General features: G+C 34.6%; 1 protein-coding gene across 1 annotated transcript; it reads right to left on the bottom strand.

The window, feature by feature from the left end:
• Positions 1–408: 408 nt before the first annotated feature.
• Positions 409–15,434, bottom strand: LOC104910785 (protein furry homolog-like). Its single transcript, XM_019615145.2, has 14 exons — positions 15,334–15,434; positions 12,680–12,724; positions 10,126–10,229; positions 9,420–9,528; positions 7,673–7,759; positions 6,828–6,999; positions 6,012–6,144; positions 5,669–5,776; positions 4,674–4,911; positions 3,868–4,053; positions 3,658–3,744; positions 2,521–2,789; positions 1,934–2,129; positions 409–556 (listed from the first exon to the last, which is right to left on the bottom strand). Exons 2-14 carry the CDS (start codon positions 12,722–12,724, stop codon positions 428–430), a joined length of 1,863 nt encoding a protein of 620 aa, XP_019470690.1. The 5' UTR covers positions 15,334–15,434; the 3' UTR covers positions 409–427.
• Positions 15,435–17,260: the final 1,826 nt, after the last annotated feature.

The following is a 17,260-nucleotide window of genomic DNA, read 5'->3' as shown; positions in this document are numbered from 1 at the left end:
TGTTGTTTTTTTTTTCATTATATGGTTTTTTGGTAAAACACACTCAAAGGTTGGCTTTTGGTAGAGAGCACACAACAAACTAGACATGTGATTAATAATAGAAAATAAAAGAGAAAATGAGTATTCTAGCAGGTTTAAGTGGTGTTATCAATTATGTTTAGTACCTGTACAACCACGACTGTAACTAATATTGTAAATGTCAACAGTCCATAGTCTCTGCCTCCATAGGGCAGTCTTTAATACCAATAAAAGGCATAAAAACAATAAAATTAGTTCAGCTTCTAAAAAATCATTGTCACACAGCTAAGTGCTAGAAAAGAATGATAATCAGTTTTCATAGATTTTTTAATGTTTAAGAAGGTCTTTTTCTGAGTTCTGTTTCCCCAGCTTTGTACCCATTAGCATAAAACCAGATGAAACACAGCAATTACCTAAAAGCTCCTGGGTTGGTCCTGCCAAGTCCCAGCACAAGGGATTCTGTAATTTCCATGCTCTCAGAGCGCATCATTGGAACTATGTGCTTAAACAAGGAAGAAGGGGATGGAATGCCAATGATCTAAGAAGAAAATCAGAATAAACCTGAATGAAGCAGTTATCCAACATGCAGGTAGTGAGATTAAAACATCTGCTACAGTATCAGATTCTTCAGTACTGATCTGAACTACTCATGATAAAAACAAGGTTTCCGATCTTTGGTGTGGAAAACAAATTTCAGAAATGGTACAAAATGCACATCTTTTCCCTGTAGTGAACAAGATGGATGAAGATAATTGAGAAAAAAAATCAGTAGTTATCTGCCCTGAACTTTTCTGTTTTGTCACTGAACCTAAAAAGCCTCTGGGAAGACTTCATCCCATCTGTTTGGCAACCTACTGAGGCTCTGTGCTGAGTACACAAGAGAGCTGAAATAGATTGTTACTAGGGCCAATGACTCTTCAAAAAGCTGAGTATGCATCTATGCAGGATCTTTACAGGCAGCTGAGAGGCAACAGCACTACATAACTTTACATCCTCCATGTGAGAGGCATCTCCAAAAGTTTGAAAATCAAAAATATACAGTGACTTAGAGGTTTACGTGGCCATCTTTGAATAATATATCTCTGAGGTTTTTCCACGCTTATCTTGAAGACATTCTGATTATAGTAACATTTCTGTATTTCATTTTCAGAGAAAAACCTTAATGAGAATTTTGTTAGCTCTCCAATTCATACTTGCATATTCAATTTAGAGGAGTGCTGATAAACATCTTATAAGATCTTCTGTTTCTTTAGGAGGAAGTGTAAGCCTTTTAAGATTTCATTTTGCAGTTTCTCAGATTAAGGAAGAATCTTGGTAACAACCGGAACAGGCTGCTTCTGCCAAAAATATGCTGTACTATCCGTGAGTTATCTTCACTGCCTTTACTCTATCTTCTACAGGAAGCCAAAGAGGAGATTAAAAAAAAAAACCAAACAAACCACAAAAGAACACCCAACCATGTCTGCAGGTAACATGAAGTAATGCAGACAAAACTGTGGTTAGGAAAAATATAACGAAGTATAGTTCCTGAACAGAACACTGCCTCAATTAGTGGAGAAGTGTGAGGCTATTTGCTCAGAATTAGAGGTCTTCTGACAGGAAAAAAAAAAAAAAAAAAAGAACGGAAGACAAAATATTTCCTCATTATCACCAGATAAGACTTCGAAACTGGGTTAATGTTTTCATTACGTGATTAGATTTTGCCTGAAAAACCACAGGTAGAAATGCCTTTATAATATGGGTTGGAAGAAACAAACTGAATCTTATCCAAAACAAACAAAAAAAGGCACTTTAAACATATTTTCAGATAAATTACAGCCTTCTAAGAATCATGATAGCTGTCATAAGCCTCAAGTGGTTCTACTTCCAATAAAACGTAGCTGCAGTATTTACAGTAATCATTAGAAGAACCTACTCTTGAATCGATGCTGTAACCACTGTCAGGGGTAGACGCCAGCGTCTCAGGAGGGGAACATCTCACAGAGCCAGTGGAAGTAGAGGAGCTTGAAGAAGACGCTGCACTGCAGCAAAGAATCAGGTAATTTCTCCAGAGCCCAATGTAGGAGTCACTGCTTGTAGTTGTATTTACTTTCTTTGCATTGATAGGGCTGCTATTTAAAGAAAAAAAGCTCAATATAATAAATAATGCCTAGGAGGTTTTGTTTCTCTATTGAATTTATTTTTAAATTGTGTATCTGTTTCTGTTAACGTAGTATACTCCAAATAAATTATTCAGGTCAGACTTGTACATCAATAATGCATGCTTTTATAGTCAAACTTGTTGAACTACAATATTGCCTAAAGCATGAATTAATCTTTACAGCAGATAATATTTTTTTCCAAATAGAACTGCTCTAACTTTTTGTTATATGTATGAATGAAATCCATAGAAAATATTAGGAGTGCACGCTGCCTCACCAAAACATAATAGCATTAGGATGATGATGAGTTCTGAAAGAATACAAGTAAATTAGATTGTATCTTCTTTAGAAATGAGCTTACTTTATATCCACTTGTGGAGACAGCATCTGGAGTCTGGTATAAGCAAACATCCAAGCATAGCTTACAGCTGTTGGGCAGTGTTTTGGAAGATTTTCCTGCTTCATAAAACTTGAAAGGCTTATAATCCACGGATCTTGGCCTTGAGTCACATGTGCAAATATCCATATATGTGATGGACTGACCACATCAAACTGGTGGCTGATTGGAGAGGAACTCCAGTCAGCCAAAGTCTGTAAATCCACTGAACTGGGACAGTATAGTAAAGTAGTCTGTATGCATTAAAAAACAAATAAACAAAACAAACAAACAAACAAACAAAAAATTAATTTCTATGCATATTAAGTAATACTTTTTCACTTGTAGATTTTCATTCTGAAATGTTAGTGTCAAAACCACATTTAGGCATAGTTAAAACACATTGTTTAATTCATGCTGTTTTAGAGAAGTTCCTAATATGAGCAGTGATAGAAACACACTGGAAAGGAAATTAACATTAAGTAAGTAAACTATTGTAAAAAAAATAGCATTTGAATCATGATGACTTATTCTTCCAAAAGATTCCAGACTCTTAAAGTCTTACTACTGAAATAAAACTCATTTCTTAAGCCTAAACACAGGAAAACTTCTCTTCGACCGTTAATAGTTTAAGATAAACATATAACAAGGGAATTCAGCTCTTATTCACCTATGTATACTGCTCTCACTGTGGCTAAAGGAAACACTGCTTGTCAGATACTGCATAGTGACAGAAAAAGTCAGTGGTCTTTCCTTCAATGAACTTAGAACCTGTGAACCAGTTGGTGAAAAACAAACAAACAACAACAACAACAAAAAACAGAAAAAGAAGTGTGTGTGTTTTTGTGTCATGGTAGGCACCTAATCAATCAGAAACTGTACAATGTTGTTGTCAGCCTCAAATCATTCCTCAATTTTTGTTCTGAGAAATAGCTTTGGAGGCCCTGTTTGGTTTTTTTTTCTGTTTTTTGTTGTTGTTGTTTTGTTTTGTTTTTTTTTGAAGCTGATAAACTGTTGATAAAATTAGCTTGAATATAACGACACTGTGATTTAAAAGACATACCAAAATGCTTACAGAAATGCATCATCTTACACTCAAGTTTAAGATAAAAGCTCTCCTACCTGATCAGCACCAGTAAGATGTATGAAACTCTCCAGGATAGAAGCACTTTGTCTGTCCATTACATCTATAGCCAATTCATCATCACTCTAAAAAAAAAAGCAACAACAAAAAAAAAAAACACAACAAAACAAAAAGCATAAAAATCACAAAGTCATGTAAAACAGTATTCTTTCATTAAGCTTTTACATGAATGGATAATCAACTCTTACCTTAGAAATTTCTAGAAGTGTGAACAAGGCCCTTATTTCTCTAAGCACGCTGACCGCTAATCTTCTCGTTGCAGGCCTTGTGCTGCAAAGAATGACCAAAGCAAAGCCTTCCACCACATGAAATACGTTGGAATAAAGGGTCCTCTCCAGAGGAAGGGTATGGGCAGCCCCACTGGAGACACCACGCTAAGAAATAAGCACAGAAGTTAAACAAATGAAGGAAAAAGTAAACACAATCAAATTATAGTGTCATTATTAGTGATGACAGAATTAATCGTAAGATATTCAGCTCTTGTCTACTTGTCATATTTTAAATTATGAAAATGGCACAGCATCAGTTAGCTTGTATTTTTTTCTCTCTGAATTCAGTCCAAACACCACAAGAAAGTCCTTCTTATTTTACTTCCTCACGTAAGTGATGTAACGAGGGCAAAATTCAAAAAGAGTAAATGACTCTCTCTCATAATTAATATTATATAAAATGATTTCTTATAACCCTTGTATCTCTTTTCTATTAGTTAGTGGAAAATGGTGCTTTTTTGCTAGCTCTGCTGTTTAAAACTGCTATTTAATATTTCCAATTCCACATATTGAATTTGATGTAAAGAAAAATGTGGCAATTAATCAGTGTTTAGAGAGTACTTAATATTAAACTAAATTTTGGGGAAAAAAATAATAAGTCTAAATATCTTCAGCATTGTAAGAAAGTAAACAGAATTTTTATTACTTTAATAAAAAAAGCATACTAACAAAACTGCATATAGATTAAAATATGTTTTGATATCAAAGGATTGTATTTAAAATACCTGAGAATCTTGGGCTTTATTATGCATTTGGGCTGCTTGTTTCCACTGATTTATGAGCTGCACTAACATTTTTACTGCATTGTCAAGAAGCGTTGGGTGGATGTCAGTCACTTCACGCACAATAAAATACACAAATCCTGAAAGAACATCTTCTCGCCAATCTGGAAAATCAAGCATTAATGCTTGGAGTGTATTGAAAGCCAAGGCACGGAGTTCTTCATCCATATGAATTGTCAGCCTGTTTAGAAAAAATACCAGTATCATCAACCCTAGAATTGCATATTCTTAACCAGCCTTTATGAATTAAAGTTTGGTGCTTTCTTCTGTCTTTACCGTACAGTGCAGAACACCACAAAGATGCATTCTCTGCACTGAATACATTTGCAACTAGCTAAGACAAGACCCTGCTAGAAATATAGCAAAATAAAGTAAGACCTCAGAAAACTGAGTACAAACAATTTTCATGAGAGATAATCATGTCTTTTGTATATGCTTATCTGAGTGCAACTGAGCAACCATTTTAGAGCCCAGTGTGGAGGTACCTTGTGATGTGCAGCTTATTGTTTTTCAATGCTTCCTGTCTTCTATGAAAAAAAAGTGTTACAAAAGCCTTAATTACTCTTGCCCACCTTAACTAACATTTACATATGTATAATTCAACACACTCTATGCAAATGAGCTTGTAATTCCAAAACTACAAGCTGAACTGTTCTCCTACACCAAGACTATCTTTATATTAAAAAATGAAATATAACAAATAAATAAACGGAAGAAAAATTGATTGCTCCAGTAATAACTGAAGACTGCCTGCACATACCCCAACCATCTGTTCTCACTGAATGCTCAGACACAACTGCTGAAGGCAGGCAAGAATAAGAGCGACCAATCTGTACACAGTGGACTTGAACTTTATAGTGAGTTGACTGACATACTCTATATTATGTAAGGAGCTTTTAAAAAGGAATATTCACTAAAAGTTATTTTATTTCACTTACCTTGCAAGCAATTCAATGAGGTCAGTCCTGCTCATACCATCTGGAATCAATCTTGGAATAGCAGCAATACAAGTTCTGAATAAATCTATCTTAGGTTTTCTTTCACCTCTACAAAACCAGTTTGTAAACAACAAAACAACAGGAAAATCCACATCAGTATATCACAAAGATTTTCAATCTTAGGTCAAAACTTAAGAAAGTACTAGAAAATTTTTAGCATTAGTAAATGAAATCAGAATGAATTTAATATTCAAACAAAAAGCCTAAATTTGTAATGTAGTAATGTGAAACATTACAGCACAAGATAATACAATATAAGTGTGACAGTGAATTTTATACATACGTAATCATGTCTTCAGGTTCTTTATTGGACATCTGCACGCTAGTCATGCACATGGGCCTTCCAACTTCTTTGTCCAAATGCCTAAGAATGCTGTCCAGAGCTTTTCTGACTTGAGGATAGTATATTGACATTCCTGAAAAGACAAAGAGTTCCAACCACCTCTTTCACTACTGCATGTTCTCACTTATTTTTCACATTCTTATTAAAATATATACCACGTTCAGCTTAGGACAAATTTCTTATTGTACAAAACCTGTCATTAAACTAATTTTAAGTGTCAAAAAGAAGCGTATCAAGCAAGCAGTAGGAGGTATTGTATGAAAGTAGAAGTTTCCTTCAGGGAAGAACATAAACAGAGAAGTAATTATTAGTTGCCTTTCTCATTTCTGAGGATTTTAGTTCTAGCTTGAGACTGTCTTTTAGAGACAATTATTTCATCTGCAGAAGATCAACCAAACAAAGGGATAAAAAAATGTCTCACTCCAACGCAGCTGTATTTTGGAACATTGTAGAGTGGATCAAAGGAACAAAAATTTCCATGCTAATTACCAAACTCACTGTGCTCAGTATTTTGTGCGCTAATCCAGCAGTGCAAAACAGTTTTTAAAAAAGCCACAGATCCAGTCTTGGACACCAGAAGTTCAATATCATCTAGAACTTTTCTCTAAAGAATCATGTTAAAACATGCTGTAACTAAATTCTCCATAAAAATTAAAATAAATATAGAAATAAAGATACACAAACGTATTATTTGAGAATAACTGAGAACATCTATGTACGTATTGGAATGTAAAATTCCAAAAGACCAGTACATACCTATAACTTTTGCTTCCTCATCTGTCAGTGTTTTATTAAGAAAAATTTTCTTCACACGCAGAGTATTTCCTGAGGGAAGAACAACTCCTGTCGTTGGCATTGGTGGTTCACCATCTTTCTGCTGCAAACTATCTGCTATGACAAGGAAGACTCTGAGGCCTATATTCATCCTCTTCAAAAGCAACAAAGGGAAGAAAAAAGAAGTAGTAAACAAAAGGAATTGTAACATTAAAGTGACACAGATGAGGCAAAACACAAACTGCATTTTCCCTCTGTAAGCAGACAGCATTAGTAGGACAGGCATGATTTAAATATTACCCATTAGTGTAACGAAAGTATCAAGAACAAAATTTTAGTTTTAGTAAAATTTAGTGCTGAATGCCTTCTCACATCGCTGATTCCAGTCAACAAAACTGCCATGGACAAATAGACTTAGTGTTTTAGAGTCAATAGAATTAAAGGAGTTAATATGAATCACGAGAATGATATACGGAAGAAACACATTTTTACATCTCATTTATTACACTGGCTTTGTAAGACCTGGGTATGATGTCCCTGAAGAAAAGGCTTTATGGTTATACACACAAGCACACATACCGGGTTTAAAGTTGCAATGAGCTGAAACTGCAGTAGCATTGCTGGCTTACTCACCAGACATGGGACAGCAATTGTACACAACTATTTATTTCTTTAGCTAGTAATAACTAGTTATTTCTTTATCAGAACATCTTTTTTGATATTCATTAATCTGCTTTCATGTCAGCTAAAAAATAGTTAACTACAGTTCCAAAAATTTCACCCCAACATCCTGTTCTCACTGCATGCAAGTAATAAGTTTGTTTTACCTCTGGATTAATTGTGAAGGTTTTAGGTGATTTTCCAACACTAAGAAGATCAAATATTATTTCTTTCATTGCAAAATCCAAGCGTTCCTATAAAGGAAAAAAGGTTTATACATAAACTCTTGTTTATCTTTCTATGCATAGCCTTAATTTCTTCCTTATAGGCAATGGATATCATGCCTTAGAAGTTTAAAATATAAAATGATATTTAAAAGTTTTAAAATATTTGTTTTTCTTATTCTTATGAATTAGTAACACTCTTAAAAAAGTAATACAGTTCAACACTCCTTAATGCAATGTATTAAAAATGCCAAAATACACTATGTTGGCATTAATATACTGGCAAAGTCCATGTGAGTTAGAAAATACATCAATTAAGGTTGCATTTGCAATCTCAGATTACAATTCAAGTTCTCTTTGAATGGTCATATATTATTGGACTTCGGTTTCAATCAGTACAAGAGATGCCAAATGGAAAAAAAATCAAATTGGCATAGCAAATGCATTTTTTCTGTTTTCTTTTTTTTTTTAATTGAATACAGCTCAATTCTTGAACAAGTTCAGAAATGTAATATACGTGCTAGAAAGAAAAATGGAACAAATGAGTCTGATACATGAGTCAATTGATCATTCCTTCAAAAAGCATATTTTATTCCTGCTTCAGTTAGGCAGCTCTTATTATTGATGACAGTTGAGTTAGTTAAATAAAGCCTTCACAGTAGGTTACTAATTACATCTACTTCATTCTGAGAATGCCTGATTTCAAACCCTGGGATCTCATTAGTAGAAGTGTCAAATGGAAAACTCTGCTTGTACCTACTTTGGTGAAAATCTATACCAAAGAATAGAAATTTCAGCATTTACTTTCTGCTGAACTTCAGTTCTCCATCTGTTTAACACAGTATAAAAAAAAATACGCTGAACTCTTAAAAAGCATTCTGAAACTAGGGTGAGGGGGCAACAGAAGAGTTCACCATGAAACTGTATTCAGATGCAAAGGCAAAAGAATAAAGTAAATGAAGCACAGGCATTTACAGTTAGGCTGCTTTACAGGTTCAAACATTTGATAATGAAAATAATTTAAACTTAGTGTTAAAATGAAGAACCCTAGAACTAAAACTGAGAGCATAAAGGATTTTGTCTCCTGTTTTATCTCTATATAAACAGAAGTAGGTCGTTTTGGAAACTGAAGCACAGACAAGCTATCTGTAAGTTGGAAAAACAAGTCTAATTTATAAGGTTAAAGATGAATGAGTATTGTATCCTGTGGGATCACCCCCTGCATTTTGATATTAAGATAACAGAAGCAGCTAAAACAATACAAACTGTAATGCAGTAGGAACTACACACTAACATACATGTTGCAATTTTTTTTCCAGTCTACAGAAGTTAGACTCCTTGCTAAATACAAATGGACATTAATGTTCAGATAGTTTGTCCCTTATAAATATATTATAATGGAATACAGTAAGTATATTACTGTACTTTATCTTCATGTATACATACACACCCGTTACAGAACAATACAAATGTAAATACTAATCACCATGACATCTACAAATCATAGTTATTGAACTTCAAAGGAAAATAATTTTGCCACTTGAAGAAACAAATCAGTCATTCTATTATTATTTGGGTAAATTTTATTCAATATATTAAACTCTACAAATATTTAAAAAAACAGCCCATAATTTATATTTCATAGAAATAATGCTCATAATATTGTATCTCTACCTAGATATATTCTTACCTGAGCAATGAACTGAATAATCTTCACAAATATATTCAGAGGTGTGTCTCGTGGGACCACACTACGTGATCCTTTCGGAAAAAGTGCTGATACAATGCTCATGAGACGACTACAAGAATTGAGAAACAAATGCAAGAAGTCAAAAAATTGTTTTAAGAATACTTTTTTGAGATTCAAATCAGAAGGAGTGTAGGATTGACTACTGCACAACACAGAAGGCAGTACCTCCCATTTAAAGTATAGCCCTCTGTTGTTGAGGGGATTATAATGAGATAGTCTATATGCAGACCAAAATCCTGCTTTTGAGCTACTCAGTCAGGAGGAGGAGCAAATGCTGAATGACTACTCCAAATTCTCACTGTGCTAATTTGTAAAAACACATATTTTCATTCTTTTCATTTCCAACCTATACTAAGTGATGGGCACTTCAGATCCTATTTGTTATGGTATCAGTAGAGCCTGCTAACTAAATTTCCCGCTTTTTATCTCTCCATCCACTTATGTCATCACACACATATAAAAAGGAGAGTGAGGACTCTCTTCATGCTCCTCTTCAAACTAACCAAGTTCCTCTGGTTTTCTCTATTAAGATGAAGTCTTTGTTTCTCTACTTATCCAACAAGCCCATCCCCAAGGTGACTTTGGGATCTTTTTAACATCACAAGAGATAAAAGGGAACTTATGATCCCTTGTGCAATGAACTTACCTTTGAGTTACAGTGTTGCTTTCACATTTTATTCTAATAACATAAACCCACAACAACCTATACAAAGATTCCAGTGCAACTCGGGACATTTTAGGATCTTTATTCTGTAAAACAGAAGAGAAATACAGTTACTGTTGCCTGAAAGACATTCAGGAGATCATACTATTACTCTTTTGACTTTTGAGAATATTTTCAACTTTTTTTAAGAAAGAAAGCTGACATGTTTAATACTGACTATAAGTTTTACTGTGTATATTTAAAACCAAGTGTGCATTGCATATTTCCAATACTGCTTAAATACTTAACAAGTAATTTCAGATTGCTTTATATGCCTTTCACTCTGAAAGCAGAAGATTAACTAATAGTCCTCAGGATGAACACCAAGAGCATATTGCCTCAAAGAACTTTTCTTAGAAAGTAACTGATATCCACTTTATAGCAAACTAACTAGTAGTTTTATCTAAAACATGGGAGTAGCTGCTTAGGATCAGGCACAAACTCCATCTAAGTGCAGTATTCAGTTTATGAGAGCAGACAGTAGCAGGTGCAGAAGAAAAAGAGTGCAGGGCAAGCATTAATAAATTATGCATGGTATGAAGTTCTTTTTCATCCTAAAGCTTCTTCTAGGAGCTTAGCTTTGCTCCTTCTAGCTCTTTCACTGTTCAGAACACTGAGTGACAGTAACGTTTGTCACACCAACTCCAGTAACCTCTTTTTTTTTTTTTAGCTAAGGATGCTCACTGTATTTATAATCTTGAAGCGTTCAACGGGACTCCTGGAATTCACCATTAGTATTATGAATTGGAAATAAATGACTCCCAGGTGGAACTTTTTAGGCACTGTCTCAGTTTAAAAAAATATATATTCTTTCCCACCTCTAGTGAAGTCTTGCTGTTTCAAGACACAATGTTTCTGCCTGATGGCTTGAACACAATTAATTTCACTTTTTGTGGCCTCAATCACAAGCCAGTGGTTCAGAGAAGCACTGCTACTTTGTCCTTCCAGGACAAGTAGAGTGTAAACTCAGACTGTGATAGCTTTGATTTCAACCAACTTAAACTGTGCCCCTTCCCCCCCCCCAGAAAAAAAACAGGAACAATTACATAATTATTTATCATAGCTTATCTACAGGCCAACAGTTCTTTATGTTCAAAGTAAGATCATGAATTAGTTTGTACATGCTTTAACAAAGACTACCCATAATGCAACATTTAGAACTTTTCTTAGTAGTAGTAACCCACTTGAGCAATGCTCTGATTTCCTTATACTTGATAATTCAAAGGGGGAAAATAATTTACAGTTCAGAAGGAAACCAAAAATAAAAAAATTAAAAAAAAGTTTAGGTAATTTGGTTTATAACACTCCATAGCTGAGAAGATTTATCATTCTGATTGGTCATGATGAAGCTTGCTACTTCGTCAAAAAAGCAAAATGTGTGAATAGGTATTCACTATTTTAAAAGTGTAAAAACATTAAAAATACAGCAGTACTTCTGGACGTAAGCACTGCAAAGCTTCATTACCTCTTACTACAACTAGAAAGAAAACAAATATTTTACAAGAAAATGGCTTTTTTTGTGTGTGTGTGTGTGTGTGTGTGTGTGTCTAATTATGGCACGTTGTTGTATATCTGCTGTTAGTATGCCAGTATTTCCTTTCCTCTTTGAGATTACTGCAGTAAACAAGTCTACGTAGCCCCACAGCCTGACTACATTTCAGCATTTTTAGCTGATAGATTTTAAAGCATTCTCTTTTGTGGGCTGTTAGTTTTTTCCAAACACAGTTCTGTTTCAAATCCTAGAATTTTTCACACGGATAAATGATATCAGAAAACTATGGAATAAACTTTAAAGAACTGTATCTCAGTTATAAAACAAAAAAATAAGAGCAAATCTACAATGGTCTAACATGACACATTAAGACAAGTCAATGAAACATATCTCAATGAAGGCAAGAAACAAAACAGCATTTTTTCCATGTTAGTCAAATGTAGTCACTTACTGAAGAAAGTACTTTTTAATACTGATGTTAAACTTTTCTTCTGTTCTGAACTAAAACATTTCCTACTTTTTAAAACCTGCAAAACCAACAGTGTAAAAGTCTTTCAAGTTAGTGCACTGCAAGTTGTTACAGTAAATCAGTTTCACATTTTTTACTGTGAAAATGCTTTCAAGTTTGCTCACATGCAAGACATTTTTTGGAACAAATTAACAGAAAAAAAACCATACATCTGAATATGTAGTTTAATTCCAGTGGAAACATGCATTGTTGTTCAGGGAAACCAGCTGTGATATTGATATGCAACCTCACAAAGTCACATTCTCACCCCCTAGGACAAACTGATATCAGTTTTCTGTCTTTCTCCTTTGCTCCCTATCATGAAGAAAAGACCTTTAAAACATTCCGTGTCCTGTGGCTTCTTAACAATGCCAAGAGCATTTTTTATAGAGAAAGGAAAGTACAAAATACAATGATTAACATAAAAAAGTACAAAATACATTATTTACACGAGACAAAGCAACATTTCACTGAGTTATAACAACATATTAACTCACCTGCAGTGTTTCTATTTGTTTTCTGATACTGTTGTTAGATGGCATCTAAATAAAGCAATGTGAGACAGCAAAACATAACAAACATGAGAATGGAAGGCACATGCATGTTAGATGAAAAAAAGCACAAAAACAACAGATAGCTGTATACTAAGGACTCTATTCAGTAGAAATACTGTTTTTTCTATAGTGGCAAAAAATGTTCCTGTACATTCCTTCCTCTCCCTGTAAGATGTACAGATGCCAGAATCAATTTTCTGACAAATCTGCTAAAATTATTTTGTCTAAATACTAGTCAGAAAAGCAGGCAAAATGATTTTGCAATAGTGACTGATGTTACTGACTGCTGAAATTCAACACATTTAGCTCTCCTGAGCTCAAAGCAACAACAGCAACCAAGCTAACATGTGGATTAAGGTGAGAGCAGTATAAGCCAAGGCACTCCATTTGGTAGCCTCTAGGTCTGAACCAATCCTTACTACTCACTTATCTGCTATTTGCACTGGTCCAGACCCAGAGCTATTTAAGCCTTCCTCATAGCAGATAACAGCTTAGCAGCAGGAAAGAAAAAGAACTAACACCTTAGGCTGCGTAGGTTGGGATGTTTTCTCCACAGGCTAAGGCCGCTCTAAGGATAACAAACAGGGCATGTGCTGAAACCAAGTGCAGTTTACAAGGACAATAAATCTCGCTAGATCAGGATTCAGAGTACCTTCAGGGGTGTTATCAAGGACAGTGTAGTTGCCAAATGAAGTAAGTGCACTGAAATACTGCAGGGTATGAACACAGTACAGCAGTTACTACAGAGAGACTGTCAAGGTGTGAGATTTCACCCCACCAAAACAGGAGATGGCTTAATTTTCCACCAGCAAAGTGTGGCCACAGGACATTCCTTGCCAGGCAAAAGAATGTACTTGGCAGTCATCATGGAATGAACTGGGCACCATGAGTTCACAGCCTGTGTCGCCTCGGCAGTCTGTGCTCATTGTACAGTGTTCCTGCGACAAGGCCTTGGTGTTCTGACTGCTGCAATTCTTAACTTCTTCGTGTGACAGGGCTAAGACGAAACTTCTTAGCACTCCAAACTATTTCCCAATAACTGTCAGCATTACTTCGTTAAATAACGCTAGAGATGATGGGTTTGGAATCCTGATTGCATTTTGCATACTTAATTGCAAATAAATAACTTTGGTGGCTAGGAAATGAGGAGATAAAATCTAAAAGACTAAATGGCTGTGAAAATCAGATTTGTAAATTAATGAGATTACTTATTACAGATTGCATGCATTTAATTAGCTTCAGAAACAAAGGAACACATTCATTCACGAGACAAAGGAGGACAGTAAGGGTGTAATTTTTAGGATTAAACTCAGAAAAGTTTCTGCATAAGCTAAGCGCCGCCTCCTACCCCCCCCCCCCCCCGGCCCCACAAAAAAAACCAAACCAAACCAAAACAAAAAACCCTGTAATATTTGATAGGCCAAATTAAAGCAACCCCAAAAACATCCTAAATAACTCATTGATGGCAAAGCATCAGGACACTGCAAATTCTGAGCTGCAGAAATTCATATGTAAAATTTCTGCTGAATAGAGCCTTACAATAAATGTGTTAAGCTGTTAGTAGTTAACAAAACTAAAAAAAATATATAAAATGCATGCTACCAGTTGAACTCACTGGCTTTTATAGTTTTAATACATCCATTATCAGCAATGGACATTATGCCAGAAAAGTGCAATTCCTAGATTGTAAGAATTTTTAAAAAAGCTTTAAAACAAAACCAAAAGAAGCCTTTGTAAGCAAAATAAACAACATAAAAAATCTAGGCAAATATTGCAAGAGAAAGTTAGGTGAAAAATATACAAAAACCCAACAAGCAACAGAAAAGTGTGGAAGATGTCATGAAAACAAAATGATCCTTAACAATCCAAGCAGCTAACCCTGTTTCCATTAGACTTCATGCTGGTTTATATATTTTAGCTTTGGAATCATCACTCATACTTAACCAGAATGAATATTATAAAGGTCAATCAAAGAATTTATTAAAATTATCAAAATCAATGCTTAGGCAAAATCACAAACTATGTTAATCAAAATTATGGAAAGAATATGTATAACAATTAATATTGTAAGTAACTTATGAAAAAAATCCCTAATTTTTAAGCATCAAAATCTCCAAATTTTATCAATCAACTTTTGTTTACAATGCTAACAACTGAAGCCACAAGGTTAAAGGGACACTGTAATTTTTATATGGAAAATACATATCACAAGCTGTTGACATTATTTAGTTTCTGGACTAGAGATTCATTTTCTGTCCCTTCAGTAAATGAAGATAAATTATTTTCTCAGATGTAATCTTCACAAGAAAAATTACACTTTGTGCTTTCTCTAGAGGACAGCATTTATTAGCAGATACTTCTGTAGATTTTGCTCAACAAAACTGGAGGTCCCCATGAGGGAGACATCCATTTCCAGAACTACATAACATCATAAAAGTTTTAGTATTAATGAAGACTTAAGACATTTTTTTTTTTTTAATGACAGTGTCCTTTTAAATAGCTAAGTACTCGTATTTATTTGGCAGTAGGTGTCTGAAAACATATTGGAACAAATGCTACTGATTTGCAACAGTTTCTGAATTGAAAAGGACTCTTACCTTTAGATGTGACAAACAGTTCTGCAGGAAAACGTGCCAGTTATTTAAAAAAACTGTTTCTGACTGACACACAACAGGCAGGTGATCAATGGATACAAAGCCTATGAGTAGGGGGGAAAAAGAATCGATCAAATTGCTCTTAGCAGACCTCCCAAGTCTTGTACATCGAGAATGAGATAGAGCTGGTTCCTGCCTCAGGCTCTCACAGCAGCTAGGACTGGTCACCAGGTTAGCATTCTGCTGCAGCCTTTGCCCTGTACTAGGACATGTCTGCTAGCCAGGAGCGAGTGCTGTAAGCTGTGTGCTGCAGAGCTCACAGTATAGCACCAGGGGACCACAGTGGAGCTCATCTACCAAGGCCTGACCTCAAGCAAAGGCTGCTGGCAGATCTCACCCTTCTTACAATATTCGCTTTCCCTGCAATCTTATGAGTCATTTCACAGGGTCTTCTGTTGTGGGAGAGGGAACTGCCTTTGAAGAAAAAAAAAAAAACCTATCAGCTCAGTAAAAACTGAGGCAGACTTGAGGTTGTCAGACATTTTACTGCTCCTCAAGGTCTACTTTGATTAATCAAGAAAAACTAGCTTGATAATAGCTGTGAATATGCAAGCTAGGATGATCTAGCTTTGCTTTTTTAACATAAGATTTGTTTAAAATGTAGTCATGGGGAAGAAATCTGTAGAGATTTCTATCAGAAAGAGGTAATAAAATACTTTGGAAAAAGAAGAATAGATTAGACGTGGAGGGGAAAAAACAAGCAGAACAAGACTACTTAACAGGCTGTTATTTTGATGGTAAGTCTTGCCCGCCACTTCTATGTTTTAATTAGACATGATATAAATATATGAAGTCCTTGTATGTAAGTTCTTATCAGAAGAGTTATCAGGTTAAATAACACTGTGCTAAAATGAACTAAAACAAGAACAAGTATCAATTTCAAAACAATCTCACAAATGAGATAACAGCACTGTGGCTTGCACAAAGAAACAGATAAATATCAAAGCAAATGCAATATATGTAGCATTAATTGGATTGTACATGAACTGAAGAATTGAGATTGAAATTAATACAGCTTTTAACATAAGATAATGTATTAGCTTAACAGCCTATGATGAACAAAATGGAGAAGTTGAAATATTTCTTTAAAATACCAGCGAATGCTTCTTTCTTGAACTCAAGTCAAAGGTAGTCTGATAAAGCATCTCCACAAAATTTTTCAAACATGGCACATTCACTTCATTTTTAACAGCCTATTAAAAAAAATATACACAGAAATTGATTTAAAATTTTATAAAGAAGGTATTTAAAACATGCATTGGAATGTTCATGGAATTTAAGAGCATTCAAAAGTTAAATTTCACGTTGGCTAAGCATTTGATAACGGTCTGAAATATAAACAGAAGCGTAATGAACCATCACCACAGCTAGATAAGTTACGAAACAACCAATCAACTACAAAACATTATTTTAAAAAAACGGTTTGTTTTCCATACTTACAGAATGTAAAATAGTTAGCCACCATATAATAAATAAAACTACACTGAAATCCTTTAAAAGTACAATTTAAAGTATTTCAAAAATAACAACCATTACTTTTTCATTGTTCCCCTTTTTCAATGTTCCCCTTTTCTTCTATATCCCCCAATTATGAAAAACTGGAAACTTGAAAGAAATGACACACAGATTACTAGGCAATCAACAACACAAGTGGTCTTTGTACAGTCTGCACAATTAATGAAGGAGATGAACACACCTCAGAACTTTTATTACCTAATCCATTCTTGGATTCAAAACAGCCTTCCCCCCACTCCCCTCATCTCTTACACTTCTCTCTGGATGCCTCTTATAATCAATGCAAGTGTAATTTTGATGTAGTACTCTTTTCTTTGCTTTGTTTTTTGTTTTTTTTTTTTTTCCGTATTTACTG

The sequence above is a fragment of the Meleagris gallopavo genome, chromosome 4 (assembly GCF_000146605.3).
Source record: "Meleagris gallopavo isolate NT-WF06-2002-E0010 breed Aviagen turkey brand Nicholas breeding stock chromosome 4, Turkey_5.1, whole genome shotgun sequence".
Classification (NCBI taxonomy): domain Eukaryota; kingdom Metazoa; phylum Chordata; class Aves; order Galliformes; family Phasianidae; genus Meleagris; species Meleagris gallopavo.
This window is presented reverse-complemented; position numbering and strand designations above follow the sequence as displayed.